The sequence below is a fragment of the Thermobia domestica genome, chromosome 4 (genome assembly GCF_964235325.1).
Source record: "Thermobia domestica chromosome 4, izTheDome1.hap1.1, whole genome shotgun sequence".
Lineage (NCBI taxonomy): Eukaryota > Metazoa > Arthropoda > Insecta > Zygentoma > Lepismatidae > Thermobia > Thermobia domestica.
In genome coordinates this window covers 12,776,029-12,800,793 of record NC_137457.1, presented here as the reverse complement: position 1 = coordinate 12,800,793, position 24,765 = coordinate 12,776,029, and the positions used below count along the sequence as shown (strand labels likewise).

Here is a 24,765-nt window from a genome sequence, read left to right as displayed (position 1 = left end):
TTAGCATCACTCAGGTTAGGGAACTTATCTCGCAAATACTTAAAACCTTCACCAGATGTGTCCATGGCTTTGACAAAGTTTTTCATAAGTCCTAACTTGATATGAAGTGGCGGTAGTAATATCTTATTAGGATCTACCAAAGGAGCGTATTTGATGTTGCATTCTCCAGGTACGTAATTCACTCTAGGTTCCCATTCCTTCACTTCATAATGTATGTCATCAGCGCGGCTATCCCATAAACATAAAAAACATTGGTACTTCGTGTAACCGCACTGCAGTCCTAATAAAATACCAACTACCTTGAGATCACAACATATTTGCCAACAATGGTCCTTGTAATTTATAAGATTTAGCAAAGTTGACATGGTGTCATAGGATTCCTTAATCTTCACTGAGTGCGCAAGTGGTATAGAAGGTTTTTTATTTCCATTATGTAAAAGGACAGCTTTAAGGCTGACCTTTGACGCGTCGATAAATAACCTCCATTCTTCTGGAACGTAAGGAATTCCTAGCTCCGCCATCAACCCATTTATATCCGTACATACGCACACATTATCTTGCATTGAGAAATAGCTTGAAAATTGAACATGCCTTTTCCTGTACACTGATATGTTTGTTTCTGCATCCAATAAGTTCCACTGCTGGAGTCTTGATCCCAGAAGTTCCGCTTCTTATTTTGTCAGGTGCAAATCACGGACTAGGTCATTAAGTTCACATTGCCGGATGAAATGTGGCTCGCGAACACAGTCAGGGATGAACGTTGGATCCTTGGATGTACATGTTGATGTCGATGGTTCATCAAGGTCATGATCATCATCAGAGTCTTTTGGCCATATCTCTTCCCAGTTGGTAGGGGGCTCGGGAAGTGGAAGTTCATCCAAGTGCGGAATAGGTCTAATTGCGGATTTAACGTTGGGATAACTTATTGTGTATTTGCTTTTTTTAGAATGTCCCTTAACTACTGTGAGACAAAAATAACAATCATCCAGATGGTTGGTGGGTTCTCTCCACACCATTGGTACAGCAAATTTCATGAACCTCCGTTTCCCTTTGCCCATGCAAGTAAAGTGACGTAGCACGACGCACAAATTATGTTGGGTGCCCAAGTTTTGTCCTGATCTTCCACACGACATCCGAAATATATATAATATGCTAGTTTCACCGATGGCGTAATGTATCTACACTGTCCTGTAACTACAAACTGGCCACACACATAACAAAAGCTATTTGGTGAGTTAACACACGAACGCCGTCCTCTTGACGCCATTGTACTGATCACAAACTAAACTTCTGGTCTTAGTTGGGTATAATGCCGTTAAGATCAAACATGAAAGCACTCTTAGCAGCAAAGACAACTTTGAAAGTGAAGTAGTGTTAAACCACACGTCAATATAAAAATGTACAAAACTCCCTCACCAGGTGTGAAGAACACAAGAAAGAAAGAAATGCGCGGGGGGAGGGGGGAAACGATACCGTAGTGGAAAATTCAGACTGCATTAGTTCATTGTTGTCAACAATGAGTCTGTATTCCATTCTTTCTTTCTTTTGCATTCTGTTACATTTGATAACAAATATTGATAACCATTTCATGAACAAAACGAAAAAACTTGGAGAATTGTATATATATGTATTAAGATATACATATACTGTACGTTAAAAAAATATACGTTGGAAGTACATTCTATTTTTATACACGTTTCTAATTTACAGAGAGCAATACAAGTGTGTTGTTGACTATTGTAAATATTCATTTTTATGTCTGTGTTTGTAGTAATAAAGCAAATCGTTTTTACCCCAACTCAGGAGATCTGAAAGCATTACTATCAGGTGCAATAAACAGTGCACACAGTATACATACAAATATATTTATTTCTCCAGAAAGAACAAAGCGATTTTTACGAAACTTTTAGGGTTTATTAAATATAAATCAAGGTATACTTAGGTATGATTGCTATGTTACTATATGTAAGGGGACAGGAGCTAGGGGAATAAAATATCTGAAAAAGGGAAATTTTTGAGGGAATTTCCCGAAAATCCTTCTGTTACGGGAAAACTGTACGTGATGGAGAGAAACCGAGTGCATATTCGAATTCAGCGCAAAAAGTTCCTTTAAGATCAGGTGATTTTTCTCATGTAACAAACAAAAAAGTTTAAATTTGTTAACTAGTGTAATCAACATAACATAGTAACGCTATTCATACGTTATTTAAACTCTTAACACTTTGTGCAATTATTTTCAATTAATTTCTTGTCGAAAGCTTACGAACCCCAACATCCTCCCGGGCATTACCAAAAAAAGAAAGAAGTCCTAAGGTTAAACTTCAATATGGCTTTACTGTCTCTACCTAGATTTCTTTCTTCTTTTTCTCTGCAGGTTTCTTTTCTCCTCTAGGCTTCCCAACCGGTATTCCGTTTTCGTAATCTTGTCATTCATCTCTTGGATCTCTTTATCTCTAGACATGAACTCTAGGAACATACAATATAACACTTCCTGTTTTTGGTTAAATATCTGCTCCTATCCTTTCTCTTCATTTCGTTTAATACTCCTAAATACTTTGTTCCTGCTCTGTGTCTGATCATTAATAACTTCGTCTCCTTCTTGAGCTGAGAACCGTTTTATTTTATCACCAGACTTTTTCATTTTCTCACATTTACTATGTGACAATATTGTGTGCACTTTAGAATAGGTTTCCTTGCTTAATTGCCTGTGGCAGAATACTACACCACAATCTTTGACCTCCGTTTTTCAATTTAGTGAATCTCCTTTTGCTGCTTAGTTGATGTCATCGACGTCTTCCTCAGACTGGCAATTTCTTGTGCCCATAGTAAAAGTAGAAAAAGGCTCAGTCACTCTTTCATCCTTGACGCAGGTCTACTTTTTTCTAGGTCTCTTCTCTTTAATCGCTTCACCTCTAAATTTATCGACCTCAGTATGCAAGCTGATGCAAAATGATGTAACCCAGTGTATCGTAAACAACCTTTAACATAAGCTGGGCAAACTGTCTTCATATGCGATTTCTGACACTTATTACATCTAATATGTTGCTCCTTGTTCTGACTGATCGAATCAAAGGACGATAAACACCTAAATTGGTGATTCCTTTCTTTTTGTGATTTTAGACTACGTGAGATATAAATAGTATGATTTTGTCCTGTGTTCAGCTGCTTAGTTTCTTCTTGTAACTGACTAATCGCAATGTCACGTTTCCTTAATTCTTCCAAACTCCAAATCTGAAGATTTTTTTCAGTTAGGTCTTTCATATCTTGTTGTATATCTATCTGCGTAGAATTCATTCCGTGAGACTGCGCCACTTTGTTGGGTTATTCAAGACCTACGCCGTGCACTTAAACGCTGACTGTTATTAATTAACCAGTTCACTTTACAAGCGGCTACTAATGAATATAAAACTTCAATTCTCTGTCTCTCCGCCATAATATCCACATTTACCTCTGTACTTTATCACAACTACTAAGGTTCAATAGCATACATATACCCTTGTACAGTCTTATTTGTTGTAAAAAAAATATTTCAAAACTTCCACATTTGACCCAGCAATTTATATTTTAGCTTAACCTCAGCCACTTTGGGCTCTTATTCCTTTAAATCACATCAGCCACTAATGGCTGAAATCCTAACTTGAATAATGGTTTCACTGTCAACAACTTAATACATATAATCAACATAACATACTAACGCTATTAACGTGTTATTTAAACTCTCAATACTTTGTCCGATTATTTTAAATCAATACCTTGTCCAAAGCTTACAATAGGACATCAATAATCAGAAAAACAGGAAACCAATAATGTTCTATTGTTATATAAAAGAGAATTGACGCCTCTATTCATCTATATAAATATATACTACAATTTGCTTAATCCTAAAAGATATAATAGATCAGAAACCATGAACGTTTTGCATTTTTAACTTATGGGTAAAAGAGAATGTGAAGGAGCAACCGCAATTACAAATTTCTCTATGTAAAAAGGCTCCATGCAACATTTACTCATTTTTAACGATCCATAGAACATTGACAATTCCCAAAATTAAGGGGTAAGCTAATGTGCCGATCCTGAAAATTTACAAAAGCTAGATAATATACATACGTCTTATGAAAAAATGGACCATATACTCAATCGCATAACCCTAACAAATGAGATAGAATATGTCAAGATGCTGCCAAATTTACACTTTCGGTATTTTTCCATGAAGGGAAAGGAGATGGACCACTCAAACTTACAGAAGCACATAATACAATTTTATAACAACATACGAAATTTTAAAATTTGGCAATTTCCACAACTTAGGATGGTGTTCCTATACATCTCCCAAAATTTGAGCTTTGATGAAATGACTTTTTGTCAAAATCAAGAGATTACTGGTCGATATTATTTGGTATCACGTGACCCACTCACCTGACGTAGCTCAATCAATCAATGCTCTCAGTTCGCGCAAGTGTTGCATACTAGTGACTACCACCTCTTTACCACCTGGAGGATTATTTGCGAAGGTAATTATTCTTTGATATTAAATTACATCACATCCTTCTGTTCATTACATTATCACATTTGGAAACGACGCATATCAGTCTTTATAATTACACGGAGATCAGAATTTATTTTTCCAACTTCATATTTACTTTTTTAGCTATGTTCTACTGGTACATTTAAGCATATGTTTCAATACAATTGATATTAATAATTTAAATTGAAATTTCAACCAAAAGTTTTAATAAAAATGAATCAATTTATTCCGAATGCTACTCATACAAAACCTACATTCATTATACCTAATTTTTTAAATTCAAAATAACTTCACCAACTTCGTAGTTAAACTGAATTCAGCGTATGTTTCAGAAAGTTAAACATTTTTTTTTATCGTGGCATTAAGTGCCATCTAACTTTCATAATATACTATTTATAAGTTATAATTTAGGAAAGCTTTAAATGGGCCATTCAGAGTGTGTGAAAACAAGTTCATACGTGTTTTATCTTCGCGTCATCACAAATCACTATTTCATTGAAAAATATAGTGCTGTTTGAGAATATAATTCTGCATATGGTATAGTAATCTTTCGTGAATCATAATATGGGTGTGTGAACTTTATATATCGTTTGAAAAGTTTAAACTACTTCAAATTTGATTTTTCAAATAGCAATACATTAACGTCAATGAAACGGTAGTAATATCTTTCTTTGGTAGATGGACAAAAAATTCATAGGCGCATACTGTTAATGATAACAACAACATTGCTTAAATTATATATTAATATTTAAAATACTGTTAATCTAGTCTGGCATAACCAAACTAGCTAACTATATGGCCTAGGGAACACGGAGGCTTAATGGCGCTTTCACAAAAGCTTTCCATTGACTCCTGTCCTTACCAAATTGTATCCAGTTTTTAATTTGTATTCCTATTTCTGCGAGATCAATTTTAATATTATCCTCCCATCTTCGCCTAAGTCTTCCTAATGGTCATTTTCCGATTGAATTTCCAGTTAAAACTTTCAAAGTGTTCCTACTTTCTTCCATCCTGGCTACATGACCTGCTTACCATAGCCTCCTAGATTTGATTATCCTAACAATGTTTGATGAACGGGATAAATTAGGTAGTTTCTCGTTATAAAGTTTCCGCTATTTCCCATTCCCGTTCACATCGGGTAAGAATATTCGCCTCAGATGTTGTTATCAAATTCGTTCAATCTACGTCCTTCCCTCAGAGTAAGCGACCATATTTCGCAACCATACAGAAAAAAAGGCATGATTAAATTTTTATACATTTTAACTTCAAATTTGTCGACAGAATTCGAGGCGACAAAGGAATTTGAACTGAATAATAACACGACTTCCCATATTTCAGTCGACATTTTGATTTCTTCTGAACCTGGTTTCTGTCTCTTAATATTGATCATAGATATTTGAAAGTTTCCATTTCGTCAAAAGTAGTTTTTTCTTGTTTTATATTTTAGCTCATTTGTGATTTGCTGTATTTCAATCCCAACAAACTTTCATATACTAAGTCTTCTCTTCATTTATTAGTCTGAAATACCATGCAATCAATATATTTATGGACCTATTTTCCACACTAAGAGGCCGAAAATATATTAACATGATCGCGTTTATGCAATTTTGTACCGACAGAAGTTTCAGGCACACAAACATATCCAGACATTCAGATTATGTTTGAGTAGATTAAACAAATAATTCACAACCAAGATTTATCCCCTTGTACTCATACAGGAAAATAACTCACAGGTTACATTTAGTTACATACGCTATGAAACACAACTAGCCTTCAGGACATTGTTGTATATACAATTAAGGTATATAAAAGTGGAACTTTTAATGGTCATCATGCTTCAAAGTTTTCTACTACTGAATATATTCTTTAAGTGGTTTGAGATATCACTAGATCTGATGCCCGACTGTAATATTAAATTGGTTCTCTTCTGATTTGGTAATTGGGATCAGTCGGTGTAACAGACAGAAAGTATAGAAAGAAGTGACAGTACCTAATAGAAAAATAACAGTTTGTTTTAAACTATTTTTGTGAAACTATGACTTTGAGCATTATGCTTACTTGCACCAGTGGGAAATGATGATGCTTAATTACTGGACGGTTGTGACTAATCCAGAAAACAATCGTGGAGTGTACAGACTTCATATTGTTTCGTCGTTAACTAGATTGGGAACAGTATCAGTCCATATGCTAAAGACGAGTGGTATGTGGTGGATATTGTGAAAGAAGATGAAATTCTGAAAGAAGAGGAAACTGTGAAATATGGACTAGACGCCTAAACAAATTTTACGCATCAAAGAAAAATTCCATAAAAACTGTCTATAGATGAGATAATTGCAGTCAAAACCGACAAAGAAATTAATACAACGAAGTGCCAGGCAACAATAAAGATTATAATGGAGGATATACGAGGTATGCTCAGGAAGTATCAAACCTCTGATTGGCTAAAATACATCTATTTATTTGGGAATCCGAAATATTAATCCTTTCTGAACTAGTCTCCTTGGTAAACACACACTTCTCTTAGCGCTCCCTTCATTGTTGGAAACACTTTTGGAACATAGTTTTTAGATTGATGTTATAACCGTCACCAGGTTATAGGAGTATTTTTTGTGGACGCTCTGTATATTTCGTAATTATTTTTCGATTTATACTTTATTCTGCGACGCAAATAAGTTCTTTCTTCTATGGGAACTGATTTTTAGCTGATGAAAATGCAAATTGAGACAAAGCATTAGAAGTTAGCATTACTATATTGAAGACGATTGAGGAAATTCAATTCAGTGAAATTAATCTTTAAAAAAGTCAAGTGTGAAGTCTTTGGGCAGCTTGACAATATCAATAACTGTGCATAATGAAGCAATCTGTGTAAACCCAAACTAATTTCTGCACTGCATGGTATGCACAGTTAGCTCTGAAGAACAGTTGTCTGAAATCTTCAAACGAACTGTGTGTACTCCCTCCTTATTTGACAAAGGAAGTCTAATGAGGAAAGATACAAAATCATCGACAATATTCCGTTTGTTTTGAACTTGGATTCAGAAAACAATAAGTAGTGCCGCAAACCAGGACGTATTGTACATAGTTGATTATGGACGTCTCTTGCATCGTGTTGTATGGCAGTGTCCAGCCACGTTCAAAGAAATATGTCAGCAATATACAGCATACGTTGTTGCACATTACGGAAAAAATCTCGTCGTTTTCGATGGACATAACAAAGGTATACGGACAAAAGATGAGAAGAATCTGTGACGTACTGGAAAGACTTGCCACGTAGACATAGAATTGGAAGATAATATTACTGTTACTTTAGGGCAGACTGAACTTCTCCTAAATTAAAGCAAAGAAATGAGATTCTGCCATCTTTGGAGTAAGAATATCCAGAAATCAGGATGAAAGGTACTCCAGGCCAACACAGATGTTGATAGCTGCTTGCAACCACGGTTATTACAGAGGCCAAGAAAGGCCTTAGAGTTACTTTGATTGGCAAAGACAAAAATTTATTAGTTCTTCTAGTTGTCCTTGCTTCACATGACGTATATTTGAAAATGATGATGCCAGGAACGTAGACTTGCCCAGACAAGATTAATCATATTGGAATTATTGAAGATGATATAGGTGATATGAAGGATTTTCTTATAATTGTACACGGCTTCACAGGATGCGATTAAGTTTCGTCAATTTAGTTATCTACGTCCCATACAAACTTCAATGTCCTCCGCTCCTGAAGACTTACTACATCTTTTGTGTTGTTCCTGCACCGACGACCAGGAAGGAAGTACAGAGTACTGCGCATTGCACGAATGAACCAACAGAAACATAGAAGGTGAAGTGGAAATGGATGGAGATTTGCTAGTTCCCGAAAAGGATATCGTAGAAGACACATTTCTAGATGCCGAACATTCTTGTCTGGAATATATCCAAGAAAACGTAATTTACTTTCAAATAAAAATTTTCTAAGTTCAAATTTGCCTGAGTTTACATAGTAAAGAATTACTTTCTAGGCCTTTTCCTAACTTAAACAGTATGAATTTTTATTCGTTACTAAATATAACCTTTTTTCAACAATTTTTTATACATGTCAAATTCATCCGACAAATTTGGCTTGCTAAGAATAGAGCAATTTGTCAATTATCCCTCAAATTTTGGTATTTTTCGTTTTTCCCTTCCCAAAAACATCAAAATCGGGGTTTCTAAGAGATATTGAACATTTTCCAATGCCTATAACTTCACTCAAAACTTGTGGATGAATATGCGAAAATTTAATAATATTTGGACACGAAAGATTTTATCGCATTGCGTGAATCTAAGTTGAAAATCCCACCTTCAGAAGATGTTAATATTTATCGTTCTACTGAGAAAGGTTTAGCCAATAAGTTGCCCATATTTTATGTTTCTTCTACCTACGGTATTGCAATAAGGATTAAGAAAAATAAAATTTTTCACCTCTCTCCTGAGAAAGATTGTGGAATTTTCCTTTTATACCTCTAGTAAAATAGAAAAATTCCTCAATTTTTATACAATAAGAGCAACAAGTAAAATAGATTTTCAATGAAGTGTAGTTTTATATCTCTGTTGTATTTACAACCTGTATTATAGTCAGTTATAGTAAATGCTATGATTTCCACAAAAACTTTCGACGTTGAAAATAGGCTACCCAATATGGCGTCCATAGTGATTAAACCCTACGCGGGATTTTTTTGGACTTTCTCTGAGTTACTGAAGAGAGTATCATGATCATTTTAGAAAAGTTTTCGGATTGTTTTTTGTTTTTTCCCCTACAATGTTATGATAAAAACGTCCCAGAACTCAATGTTTTACTTTTGTTCTGAGATATTTTGTAGAATTTTCCTTTCTTTCCTTTCAGGAAAATGTATATTTCCTCAATTTTTACACAGTAAGAACAACCAATTAAGTATATTTTCAATGGGGTATGGTTTATATCTCTACTGTGCTTTCAACCTCTATTATAGTCAGTTAAAGTGAATGTTATGATTTCCACGTTAACTTCCGGCATTGAAAATAGGCTATTCAATATGGCGGCCATGGTGACCAAACCCAACGTGGGATATTATAAGACATTCACTGAGTTACCGAATTGAGTATCATGATCATTTCAGAAAAGGTTTCGGCTTGTTCTTTTGAATGTCCGGGTTTTGCCTTTTTTGGTCTAATTGCACTGAAATAACATCCAAGTTATCGCAATGTCTTGTGCTTCGTGGCCAGTGGACTAAAATTAACGTTAATTCTTTTTATATTTCATTTGCATGTACATACATGTGATTTAACCTGAGTGTTTTTTTTTTTTTTTTTTTTTTTTGGAATGAAATGTCAACATTTACTAATCGGTCCATGCAGCTCGTATCTCTAACCTCTAAGTTCGAGGAGTGTTACTCCGTACATCGAAGTAGACACCACGTCAGTGGCATCGAGCATAATGTTGTGCTAAGGGGCATACGGTATTAGCCAGTCAAGGACCTAGTTATGGCTAGCCCTAATCAGTGAAATCCCAGGCTCACATACCTAGTGCGTATTTGGTATAAACGCGCCCTCCGACATTCTCATTGCATTTTCGTGATTGTCTATATACTTATGCTGAAGACTAACGTCAACCTCCAAGGATTTTTTGGAGCAGCAACGATATTACTTCGTGGAATTATCACGATATTACTCCCACAGTGCTAACACCCCATGTGCACTAACGGTGTGAGAAAAGTATCTATAGTACAATCTTAAGCATAATCTTCCATTCTAGCATATAAAAGTGATAAAGGTCTATGGGTAGGTAGTGAAAAAGGTAGTGAAAAAGCGAAGTGTGATTTTATTAATGAAAATAATTATACATAATCAGTGTTGAGTGTTGTGATTGTTTTTTTACTACGTCATTTTTTATAGTATTTTAATAAAAAAGCATAGTGTCGTTTAATCCAGTGTGTTTTTTAGTACACGTATGAGTGATGTTTGTGTGCGTTGTTGTCTGAGTAACCGTTTGATTGTCCGTGAGGTTTCCGAGACGAGACATCCGAATCTCTCGGTGCCTAATGCTCAGCTCGTTATGGTGACAGGCGGGTAATTTGGGAACAATTCTGTAATCCATTCTTGGAGATGTTCTTCAACGTCTTACCCAGGTAAGTCCAGGTCTCCGGAAAATAGTCATTGACAGGACAACGAAGGACGGACCCCGGAAAGCGGTTATAATGGACAACCGTGCCAACAGATTCTGTATGATGTATTCTTCTAACTGAAGTCGGGTCCCTTTCACTGGCATTTTTGGCTTGGGAAATAAGCAAAACTCACATGGAGCCATAACGTGTGAGTAGGAAGCCTGACGACACACAGAAATGAAACCTGTTTGGCAATGAAACCTTAACCATATTTCGCGGACAGTCTCCTCATATCCAAATTCTTGTTCAAAATTAAATATACTTATCCGATTTAAAGGTTTCCGTTTGGGTATTACCAAGCTTTTGACAAAATTTGATGCAATATCGTTGCTGAAGCTTTTCTGTTATTTTACTTAAAAACTGAAGTCAGACGATCTCGCACTACATATCTTCACTCGTTGGCCGACTGCCAGCGACTGACACACTCTGCGGGCGGGAAACAAGTCATGATTGTGTATGAGTGTGCCCTCTACATCTACAGTGAAGAAAAGTCTGCCACGTCACATTGGTTTACGCGGAATAATGTTCGATACTTTAGGAACACACCTCGTACACTCCGTTAAGAATAAGTCACTGGAGGCAAAGAGAATATGATATCCTGCAAATATTGTCAGACACGATACGTCAGCATATGTTACAATTGAATAGATTCGTTAATTCCAATAATCCGTTTATTATAATTAGAGCAACCCACATTATGCTTTATTTTTCAAATTATGCTTTATTATGCTTTATTGTTAAATTCAATCATTGTTTTACATTAATCGTGTATAATGTATAATATTTACTATACATTAAATAATCTAAATATCATGATCTATTTATTAATATTTTATGCAAGCAATTTCTTTCATATTTAATGAACTTTCTACTTAATGCACTGTAAAGAGATGCGCTTTACTCGAGTCAGTTTTTTCTAACACTTGTGTGCGCCTTAGAGATGCAGACATACAGAAAGAAAAAGTAAAAGATGTCACCAAAATGTACAGAAAGTGCTCAAGTTCAACAGGTACACATAACAATATAGTGTGGAGTTCATGTGTACTATTCATTTTTTCTTTTCTCCACATCAAAGGATTACACAAAATTTTTTAGAAATAAAAATAAGATTTTCATTGTTGCATTGTTATGTTGTCAATGATTTTGCATTGTAAATATTGGTTTAAAAAATATTAATATAGTACGTGCTAAACTTGCAGTTAAATCAAATTTTCCAAGAATTTTGCTATATATTTTAAATTATGCTTTATTTTCTAAAATTATTCTTTATTATGCTCTTAAAATTAGTTTCTTCTGGACCTTTAAGCACCCATAACTATGTTCAAGGTACTAACCATATGTGTAAATTGATATTATAATTTTAAAGCTTTTTATGCTCTTGGGTTGCTCTAATCATAATTGTCGTCATCTCTCTTAGTATGACAATATAATTGAGGATGCTAAATCATACATAAAAATCTCCCTCAAAGAAACATTTTGCAAAGCATGATCCTATTAACATTTCAAATGAATTCATTATTCGTTTCTTGTAATAAAACTTATCATTTCAACTTAAACATGAATAATTGTTTACTTTTTAGTATTTATTTTGAATTAAAATAAATTTAAAAACTACATTATTAGTAATATAACTGCTCAAAACGCACAAGAATATACCGTTGTTGGCAATTATATCTAGTATTTCATCGTGTTAAAATATGTGTGAATTTTATGAATATTGTACACATAACAAACATTCAACATTTGACGATATGACCCATTTATTATAAAGGTTTGATCTTAATTTCTACTTTATTATTGTTACCCTGTTTGGTCTGTAACCTTTACCACACATTACTCTAAGTAAAACACAGTTTGTAACTTCGTTTTGGCAATTGTTCCTCGCGTAATTTTAGAGTTATCTAGGTCCAGTAATGAAACGAATGTAAATACAATAAAATACTGTAGTCATCGAAACAATTGTTCTTCGTTCGTACATAAAATAGAAATGTAAACAGTCTCAACTTTAATTTGACAGTATTTACTTGCATGATACTAAGTACAGGTCTCCTATATATTCGTAAACCTTAGCTTGCAATTTTCGAAAGTCGCGAAGACTGTAGTTTTCTGATGAATTTAACGTATTTCCGCACTCTCTGGCCACATTTAATTTCAGTATGTTTATCCAAACTATAACGGCACTCAAGTAGAGATTTTTAGGAGGTAGAACAATGTTTATCTATCATAACTGTTTTTTACCACTCAATTAATTAATCAATTTGTATTGCGCAAAATAAATTTTAATTATTCTTAGTGACTAACTGACTTTAATCATTATAACTGACTAAATATCGGTAGCTTGGATACAAATGGTCTAACTACAAAAACGAAAATTCCTAGAAAACAAATGAGATATTCAGTACCTCATAAAAATTTATTTGTTGACCACCGAAATAATAAATATAAAGGTCGCGTTCTGGTAACTCACTACAAAAGGCACTGTAAACAGGTACGTATAGAGTACTACACTATCCAATGTTTCCACTTTTAGACTTATGCACCTAAGATCCAAGAGACTTATATGATACATTAATTTAGAGCAGCTACATTTTATTATTTTTTAAAACTCAATTATTGATCAATCTATATATATCATAGTATCATAAAGCTTGTAGTACTTCTATGTACCAGTATTTCAATTTTTCAAATCAATTTTTTGACGTATTGGTGGCTCCGGGAAAACAATAGTAAGCAGGACTTACAGAAAAATGAGCTAAGTTTGAGTTTAACGTTCCGTTTAGCAGCGAGGCTATATGAGACGTAGACCTACTGATTAACGTGGAATCCGAACCACATGAGCTCCCACCGGGAATCAAACCCGAGCTTCCCACGCCATTACAAAAAATTGACTGATTAAATAGAATGGGTTGGGATTACATAAAAAAATATATGTAGGTAGCTTAAGTTGGAGAATGTATCTCTAAATAGGAAGGGAGTATTAAATGTTTTTAAGTTTACTTGAGAGCTAAGAAAAATTCGTATATTATTATCTTACCTCTATCCACTCATGTTTATAATTTTTTAATTTTTGAAACTGAATCGTCAGAACGAAATTATGTTGAAGCCTTCAATATACTGAAACCTTCAATATGCAACATTAATCGACACGTAAGTAGATAATGGGTGATATCAATAAAACGGAGAAGTTACTCGTCTTGGCTGACCTCGGAGAAGCCGCGCCCCTTTGCAGAAACCACACCTGTATTCTCGAGCCGAATAACTACTCCGCGTTTGACATCAATAAAAATTAGAGACTCCTCTGTGAGGCAAGTAATTTCTTCAAATTTGTGGAGCAAGCTCAGTAGGTGACTCTGTGTGAAATATGGCAGAGTATATGATTGTTTTGTAGCGTAGAAAAACTTATAAGCTGCATAGAAATGTTGCAAATGGAGATTACAAAAAACATTATAGGTTCACGAAAGAAAATGTAGAGTTATTAGCACAAGATTGATTAGGAGAATCAATCGAAAGTCGGGGTGGCTCACTACGTAATGACGAAAAGATGTGGGTTTTCTTGCGTTACGTGACTGATCTGGGATTCCAAGTCGGAGTGTCAGAAGGTTCTGGTGTGGCTCAAATTATTGTGCCTATGACTACTACAAGGGTAATGGATGCGATTATTGTGAAATCTGAAAACTGGATTGTTTCCAGCAAGTATGCAAACAACAAAGGCAGCGTCGGAAGAACAGTATACATTCCCGGATGCTATCGTAGCACTTTACTATACACACGTGGCAATGAAGAAACTTAATATTTTATAGACGAATACGTTAATAGGAAGAGCTCCTTCGTGGCTAAGCGGTTAGCGTAATTGCCATTGGCGTGGGAGACCCGTGTTCGATTCCGGCGGGAAGGTCATGTGGTTCGGATTCCACGTTAATCAGTAGGTCCCGTCTCATATAGCCTCGCTACTGGAAGGGATGTTATACTCAAAATAGACTCAACTTAACGTTGATAGGAAGGGTGTGTGAATGTATTTTGTTTATGTCAAGATGAAAGGGGACACGTATGGTGTGGAAAACGCAATCAGATGGACGTGCTTTAAGGCGTGACTGGCTAGACTTCTTTTTAAAAAAGTAAACAAAGGGGCCAGTCTGATTTCGTTCTTAAAGCCAAACAATCTACAAAGACCTTGGACAACATGTATAATTTGATATTTCGTTGCATTTCACTGTAATTACCTTCAAAGCTTTTTTCTTTCCTTCGTTTACTTTCTTGTAGCTGTGACTTTGAAAGTGCCACTGGATACCCTTTTATAATATCCACAAATGCACTTTGATTGAAACTGTCGTTGCTACTTGCCCCTTCCATGACGTTTAGGATAATGCGCCATAGGTTACCCACAACAAAATGACCGCGCGAATGATGGGAGAAATGAGTAATCATTCCCTTTATTGACACGACTCACTGCTACGCGCACAGGAAATGCAAGTGAACGTTCATAAATCTGGAGCAGTCTAGACCTGAGAAGTAGCTTATTTTATTGATACGAAATTGAGGAGGGAGATTACTCCAGGTGTAGTTACTCCGATTCTCGAGCAGGACTTCTCAGGATTAGTTAGTTATTTTTATTGATATCACCCAATAAGATAACACTTGGACAAAATTGTTATACATTCCTGGAAATTAATATCTTTCATCCATTTAGGAGGTTTACATTAAAAGATGACCATTCAATTTAAAACCAAGAAATCAAAATGACGTGACTTTTGCACATGCATTCCTCAAAAGGACCAATACCCATATGAGAAGTAGAAATTCTCGTTTATTTTTACTCTTAGCCTTGATCTGTCTCAAAGAAATTTGATATATTATTAATGTTTTTCAACAATTTTGAATAAATCCTGTTTGTGTTCCTCTTGTCGTCCATTTGATAACTTCATTATTTTGATCCTTTATAGTCACATACGAATGGTGAAAGATTCCTTGAGGAGGAAGAAAAACGATTTCGTTTGACCTTGAAAAAAGAGTTTAGGAAAAGGTTTATAAAATGTTTCGTGTGAAGTATTGTGCTGTATGGGTCGGAAGTATGGATATCACGCAAAAATGAAAGACAATTGGAAGTTTTCGAAATATGGGTGTGGAGGAGAACTGAAAAATTGCTTGGTCGAGCGGAAAATGAATTATAGAGTGTTAGAAATGATAGGAAAGAAAATAACGATTTTACTGAAAAGAGAAAGAGAAACTGGTTGAGACGTTGGGTAAGAAGTTGTTGTATCATAAGGAATATGTTAAACGGGATGGTGGCAGAAAAAAGAGGTAGGGGCTAACGGGTCTAGAATTAGTGGACGATCTCTAAACAGATAAATCGTAAGTGAAGACGAAGAGGTTAGCGGAAGACCGTGGATCATCGAAGCATCTTAGTTGCAAGAAGTGACCTACCAATAATAGCAGAATGCCTATGATGATGTTTATTGATGCATACAGTGTATGATACATCACTATAATGTTTGTATAGAAATCTGCACTAGCATTGGTGCTTTGAATTTAAAGTAATTACATTAAATGATATATAACATGAATATTTGACGTTGTGTATGTATTAATATTTCACTAATTCGATTTAAATAATATTTTAATTTGTAATATAGATCAATTTAGAGCTCAGTGATATATACATATATATATCCAAATTATAATGTTAGACAAAACTATGGGATACAAAAACGAATTGACACTACAATGCTCTATATCAATTTGTATATGAGTGAATGTGTATACTTGTGGTTTTGTTAGGTTTAGAACACTGCTAGAGCGATTACTGTGTAATTACATATCCAAAATACATTCTTTCCTGCTTTTCAGCCAACTGATGGTGGGTACATGAAATAGGTAAATTTTCTGTTGACTCTGATTGGTTTTAAAGTGTTAAATTTGTGTCTTATATACCCTTTTTTCTGATGTATAGCAATTTCATTTTCGGCTCCCGTTCATTGTCCCTATTTTTCTATGAATTTAGATAATCGTATTTCTTGATATCATCTCAATGGTTCGAGTTTGACATTCTACATACGTCTCCTGTTTCAGATTTTTTTCAACTGGATACATTAATCCATTCTGATTGAATAAAAAAAGCAAATAAATTATTTCTTCATCTTTTGCTGTTAAAATGATTAATTTTGTTGTTCTTTAGAAAAAAATATGTTACTTCTATAAAGTTAAAACAATACGTACATTGCGCGTTAAAACTAAATTCATTTTTGGCAATGTATTTCGTGTTCTCAAAAAGCAAGAGTGATCATACATGAAAGGAAAAACTTCGGATAAAGAGATATTTATCTTAGCTCTGAACGAACATATTACACGAGTTATATGTTTCGGTAGAGGACGGAAGATACAAGAAGTAATCTGAACCAGTCCGATTGAAATTGTAGTTCCCTCATTTTAAGGGATTAACATATATTGGGGTGCGATCTTGTAGTAAGAAGCTATACCTATTGTTACTGAGTCACCTACTAGAACAAAAACGAAGATTTTAACTTGCCTTGTCTTTGTGATCACGACTCTAAATATCCCAGTAGGTTCTGACGGCAGAAGATAGTTACGTCTACCAGTAAGCATGACTAGTAGATATGCTTTGTACTTTACTCTCTTTGGAAGTGTATTATAGAAGGTATTAGGACATTTTGAACGAAGCATAATACATTCAACTTTGCGAATACGTACGGTAACGGTTAAAGTGATCCGATAGCGGTATGGTTAAAATGTAGTCTCTGGAGTACAAAACAGGAGAAAGGTCACTCTACTGTTACCTTTAATTTCTTTACATAATCCTTTCTGTGAATAATATGCAGCCCAAATACTCTTTTACGATCTTCGGTTTTTGACGTAAATTTTGCACTTCCAGTCAACCAGGCATTACTTCATTGTTGTTTATTGTAGGATCATGGTTCATGCCTCATTGTTTTACAATAGAGGAGCCTTTTCAACGGCACCAATCGCGTCTCGGTATCATACATCTGAAATGGGAAAATCTGGAGCTTTCTCGTAAATTACTTTTCAAATAATTTTAGAACCTCTGGCCCAGGCCTGAGTTTATGTAGAAATCTCAGTATCACTGGGAGAATACGTAGTTATGTACACAATACGTGTGCAAAATTTCAATATGATATCTTGAAAATTAAGGGGAGGACTTTTATGAAAGTTCAAGGTGAACAATCTTATATATACACGATTTGATGTAAAAATTTTCTCAAACAAGTCTATTTATCCCTTTATCATGTTTCATATCTCATTATCTTTTGAAACTCTTTGAGTTTTGCGTTTCACCCTTTATGCCGGCTAGGCTAAGCGAGACGGAGATGATGGGAAATGAATTAAATGGTGGAATGAAGAAAATGTTAGGAAACAGAAGAATCCGGAGGAAATCCACGCACACGACATTTATCCACTCATTCTCTTTAGAATAAAGCAACCTTTATTAGGTACCAGTTGTCTGCACATATCATACACCAGAAACTGGCAATTAGGGAAATCTGGGCAATTTGCCGATAAAATACTATTCTTGGAAGCTTTGAGCCCGGGCCCAGATTGACGTAGAAATCTCAAAAAATTGATAAATTGATAGCGGTATATACAGTGCATACGCAAAATTTCAATGTGATATCTTGAAAATTAAGGGAGGGATTATTTTTGTAAATTGTCTCAAGAAAATAGATGTGATATCACGACACCCTGGCACCAAGTTGACGATCTGGTTCTCAAATCAATTTGGGGTGTTCTTTGTCCTTGTCTGACTTGACCAATTAAAAAAAAAACGTCTCAAATGCCAGTTATAGGACCTAAATAAGCGGTTAAAGACAACACTGTGTTTTGGTACGAAAATATACCATGGATCGTATAAGATTTTTAAATACCTTGTTCCTTGGATTTATTTCAATAGGGAAATATTTCTTCGCCATGCCTTTTCATAGACTGCGCATCTAAAGATTGTATTACTTAGGGTTTCATTTCCTATTTTGTCTGAACAGAAAATAATGGGAAAACTACAATTCAGCTACATTTTTCTAAATGTCTAAATTTAGCATGTTTAACATATTTGAATTATTTATAACTATATAAATTTAGCGTGTTTGACATACAGTACTTGAATTAAGTTTAATTCTCTTCTGGCTATATATGATTTGTTTTTCACATATCATCTAGCTTTGGTACCAAGATGGAACTTTGAACTCGCAGCAAAGGAAATAGTAAAGAAAATATGTATTAGTTGTATTTTGAGGATGCCTAACCTGCTTCGTCTTCTTGAGGAGCACCTTCTTCTGCAGGTGTCTCACCTGCTTTGGCTCCACCTCCAGCGCTTTCACTCCCGCCTTCCTCCGCTGGTTTTCCTTCTAAACCTTCAAATGGGTTGCCAGCATCTGCATCGCTACCATCTGCATAATCTGCAAAATTAATATTTCATGACCATATATATTGCAATATACCCGTCCAGAAAGTAAAAAACGATTGCGCATCACGTGCGGCGCAGACCCCAACCAGTACGATCGTGTGCGTAGCAGGTAGCTTCTTCCTTCACCTCAGTGTAAGCCCAGTCTCAATGCTGTGCGGTCAAGCTACTTGTTTTGTGTGTGTGTGTGCAAAGATTCAAAGTGGCGGTGACAATCGAAAATCGGACCAAATGCGTAGTACGGAGTGTCATTGATTTTCTGAACGCGCAAAAAGTTAAGCCTATTGAAATTTATAGGCAAATAAAGAATGTTTATGATGATAGTGCAATGAACAAGTAATATTTGAGGAAAATAATTATGTTTAATCAAGGAAGAAACATCGTAGATGATGAAAATTGGAGTGAAAAACCATCACTTGTAAGCAAGAATTGAAGGAAAAAGTCGAAGAAAAATCAGGAAAACCCAGATTTGGTACCAGCTAATTTTCACTAATTCCCAGAACTTAAGGAATTTTTGAGTGGAAAATAGTTCTAAAACGATTAGGAACTCAAACAAGTAATGACAGCCTGGTTCAAATTTTCAGTGGCAGATGAGAATAACATCGGCATTGAAAAACTGGTCCCACGTTATAACAAGTGTCTTCACAACTATGGCAATTACATAGAAAATTAGAGTAAGGTTCAGTGGCTTTGTAAATGAAGTCTTGTGCTGATGTCCTTTTTTTTTATTTAACCATGTCAAAACGTTGTTTACTTTCTGGACGACCGTCAAACGATATACAATGGATAATAAACTATATACAACAATCAGAAAATTCTACTCTTCCATACAACTCTTATTCTTTACTTGCACTCTAAGTGTTTTCTATAAAATAATTAAGAACAAAAGAAACCACATTTTTGCAATTACAAAAAGGAGCGTGTTTCAAATACAGTTATCTTTTATGTTATTCGGTAATTGAGTCTATTGTATGTACATATAATTCTGAGTATTAACTACATTCGTACAAACAACAAGAATTGTTAAATAAATGTTATAGCTATCGTTACACTTACACACATTAATTGAAAATTAAACTACTTATCGTTTATGCCTATTGTAGAAGAAAATTAACATTTTTCCTTAAATTAAGAAATACAGATAAATATATAGTTCATCGTAATTAATAACATAACATTTCAATTGATCGGCAAATAACATCTATATTAACAACCGAAATGCAAAGAATATGCAAACTTTAGAAAGGCAACTTATGTAATAATTAACCTCTTGCTTCTCACCTTCTTTAAATAAAATCATTACTCGTCGATAAGCGATACATTCACTTCACTCCCTCTTTATGATTCTTTCTCATTCTACAAGTTGGGTATATGATTCGTTTTAAATATTGTACCAAGAGATAATTTCTATGTACGGATTTTTCATACATATTTACGAACTACATCTAAGAAAACATTTGTATAAAAATATATAATTTCAGCATTGTTTATATTACGGTTCGGTCTAAATACTACAATATTGATTAAACTTTTCTAATTTATTAGCATACCTGAAAAATACTTAAAACATCAAACTAAAATACTTGAAACAATTTCATTCAAATATTTAGTGCGTAGCCCTAAATATTCGTTTTGCAATTACCTTCGTACTTGGTTTTCAATAATATTCTCAACAGAAACTGAGATTTGAAAGAATAGCATGCAAAAAATTTCCAACATTTTCGAATAACAACGTAAGTCATATACGTATATATTTTTACTTCTGTTAACCATGTCTATCCCGGCATCACCCACAGGTGACATAAAATAAGGCGATATTATTCTTTCTTTACAACTTTAAAATCAGACTTGCAACATTGAAAACTGTTTACAGCAGGATGATCATAAATGGATCATTCCCTGTAACAGTTTTCAATGTTGCCAGTCTGGTTTCAAAGTTGTAAAGAAAGAGTAATATTGTCATAATTTATGTCCCCTGTGGGGTACGCCGGGACCGACATGGTTAAACTGAAATGTTTTCAGTCACAAGTACGAACAAGAGTACCGTATTCAGTTGTAGTTCCTTCTCGATGAAAGGAGGTTTCTGGTGGACGATATCATGCACTTGGGTTTTCTCGGGGTCACCCGTTTCCACCCTCTCTCTCACTCTAAATATTCCATCATTCACTTTCGTTAATCATACATTTCCCTGAGCCTAAAAAGCATAATCATGAGAAGTTAAACTGAAAAATTTAATTTGTTTAATTTCCAATTGTAGTTACCACGTTGCTCGACAATGTTATAGTTACATCCCTTGTGACACGTTACGCAAATGTAACCTTATCAACTTCAGATATTTATCTTGCCTTGTAGTCGTTTTCCGGCTTCTCGTCTTTGGACAAAACTGTAGTTAGCTCTTGTTCCAGCAAGCGAAGACAGTTCATCATGTTCCAGTTCCATTACGTTAAGCGAAGAACTGAATGAATTTCTGTTGGAGGAGTTCTTTTTGAATGAAAGTCATGTAACAACAAACCTAATCTTTTCAGGAAGAGTCCATGGAACATAGCATTATCGATGATTTGGTTGTAAATTAGAAGTGAATTAATGTTTGCAATATCGATGGCAGACTAAATAAAATCCAGAGTCCAGAGTAAGAAGATTGTAGCAACTGATGGGATTTCTCTTTTATTCTTAGAGATAATTGCAACAACAGTACGTTTTTGTTTTATTGCAAATTCATACACACGGTCATCTGAGAAAATACGTTTCTCCATTGATATTACACTCCTGCCTATAATTGGTTGTTTAAGTGATTTTACTTCACAGCTACTGGATGAGATGTTAAGTGCAAATGGTTCTTGAATATATTTACATATTATATGTGCAATATATGGTTTTGGTTAGTAAAATATCTGGCTTTGTACTTGTTAGGTTTATTCTGCATAACGCTGCTTCAAAGAAGATCATCCATGAAATTCCCGAAGCATTTCGTCAATTTCAGACACTTAGAAAGTTGCACCATGTTTCAAATACTCAAATGCTCAAAGCTATAAAAGTAGGCTTAAGACGAACTAATTGGTCCTGATATGTTTTCTCTTCCACTCTGGTATGGTCCCATATACTTCCTGCAGATTTTGAAGACTTCATGCAACAAGCTAACCAGAGGGGACCAGAGACAGAGTTGACATCAATGAGATTAGTGTCTAACTAAGCTATCTTTAGCCAGCAGTAATTTGTTTTCCTTTAACCAATTTATTTTAATATATGCATATGATTCCTCAATCACGTTTTCGGGAAAATATACCTCCAAACATTCTGGTTTTTGCATCCTAAGCTTTTGCTTTGATGTCTGGATGGTGGATAACTACATTTTTCTCCCTTCAACGGCAAGGTGTCTCAGAAGATAATAGTTGGTTAAGTAGAGTTTAGCGTTCCTTTGAGCAGTGGCTCTATTTCAGACGTGAGCTAGACACAAAACTCAACGTGGGATCCAAAGAACTTGAGCTTCTTCCGAGATTCGAAAGCTGTTGCCTGGTGCAAGATAATATAGTAATAGAAATACCTGTAACTATTCATAAATACCTGTAACTATTTAATCAATATTCCTAAAACGTTGCGTAACTTCAGCAATTATGAACATTCTACAATGTAGCATTCTCACAACCGTAGCTTTCTGGCACATTGATTGTAATCTTATTCTATTCTCCAGTTAATATCTCAGTAGTTTTAAAGCTGATAGCTTACTAGCGTTGTCGTGATCACTATTTTCATTCTCCGGTAATGTTCCGTTGCCTTTGCTTTTATGTATCTGTACGCAGCTGCTCCTTGTCGAATACATATGTAACCTCCAAAATGTACTGTTGAACTTGCTGTTTCCTTTTATCGATATCGGAAAGGGTGCACAAGGAAAGCTGTTATTCACGGGTATCCGTGGTTCTCACCGCATCAACATTGTTTTACGAAACAATCACTTAATCAACAATGACATCTCTAACGTGAAACACAATTACTCCACATTATCAATAATACGTCCCACGGGGGGTAGATTGGAGGACATGATCAAATACAACATTTGCAGCTCCTTAACAAAACAACGTGCAAAGGAGATCACCACTCTCACTCGCAAGTAATGAAACGTTAAGTATGTTGGTATAATAGAAGCCTAATATTTTTCTTTTACGTTGTTGAATTGCTGGAAGTATAATGAAATATGTTATGATATAGATGAATAAAGAGGGAATTCTGTGCTGCGGATATCAATAATGGTAAGACCTTAAAAACAGAAAAGAAGAAATTAAGAAATTTATCAATCGTGATTTTGAATGTATTATCATCGCTGAAGAGAATAATTCACACGAATACCAGTACACAATTAGCAAATTTACATCACAGCCCCGGGACTTAAAAGAATGCAACCGCATAATTTAAAATTCGCTGTAAACATAAGGTACCAGCCAATCCTTTTGCCATTAATCACAACTAAAGAGCCCGAGAACACGGTAATTATTCCATTCCCTTAGTAATGTGATTTTATTGAAATTTTTAACTTTTCAATATATTTTTATTGCACTCGATACACACTACAATTTCGTTGTGCAATACCTCATTAATCTTTATTTAGATTTATATCTGTTCATTTAGTTATATTACACACTATACCCACACAGCACATACCACATTGATAAAATTTCCCCGGATTCACTCACCAAATTAAAAATACAACTTTATTCCTTAAAAAAAAAGTATTTTCTCCTCTTCGAAGTAATCTTCATCAACTGCAATGCACTTATGCCAGTGCTTGATCCAGTTCTCAAAACATGTGGTATTCATTATTCGGTATGTCCAACACAGCATCTTCGAGAGGTAAATCCGGTGAATTCGGTGGCTGCGGAATGGTATTCGTCACGTTTTTGGTGAGAAGCTCGCGGATAAGATAAAAGTGGTTGACGTTTCGTTGTCATGGTGAAAAATCCACGAGTTGTGTTTCCAGATAACTTTTGTGTTTAGGCGGATTGCTTCACGCAAACGCTTCATGACGCCCAAATAATACTTCACGTTGAATGTCTGACTTTCTGGCAGACATTCGTGATGTACAACACTGTTGTAATGCATGGAAATAGTCAGCATCTCATTTATCGACCGAAAACGATGTGTTTTTTCGGTCTTTGGGTGCTCGCTACCGGTAAACCACTGTTTCGTTTGCAGCATCAATGTCGAAACACTTTTCCAACATTTACAAGGTCTTTGCACCATTGAATTCGTTCCTAACACAAAATTTAATACACATTCGTTGTTGCACAATTAACTCTATTGCAAAAATAAAAACATGCAGCCAAACAGATATACTCAACACTGCGTGACTTACAGAAATGGTAAGGTAGGATGTTCAAATTGGAAAGGAATATTGGGTGACAGTTGTGGCAACCCAAAGAAAAAGAATAGGTCAAATCAGGTCAAAGGACTGAGAGCGCCACACGGTGGTGATTTCGGGAACATTTTGATTAGGGTAGTATACATACATCGTGTGTATAGTGCACTTAATATCTAACAGTTATATATGTATATTATCTCTATAGATTACGCATGTGTATTTCATAAATAAATATTTCATGAATTGTATGGTAATATAGTTTAAATCATTTGTCCTAAAATGATATGAAGGGTAGTTCATT

General features: G+C 34.9%; 1 protein-coding gene across 2 annotated transcripts in view; it reads right to left on the bottom strand.

Annotated features, from left to right (window-relative positions):
• The window catches only part of LOC145683724 (uncharacterized), a 154,835-nt gene that overhangs the window by 32,130 nt on the left and 97,940 nt on the right, over positions 1 to 24,765 (bottom strand). For both annotated transcript variants that reach the window (XM_081755195.1, XM_081755196.1), the window contains one exon: positions 18,957 to 19,109. In XM_081755195.1, the coding sequence (XP_081611321.1) occupies positions 18,957 to 19,109 (153 nt within the window). The remainder of the gene's footprint in view (positions 1 to 18,956; positions 19,110 to 24,765) is intronic.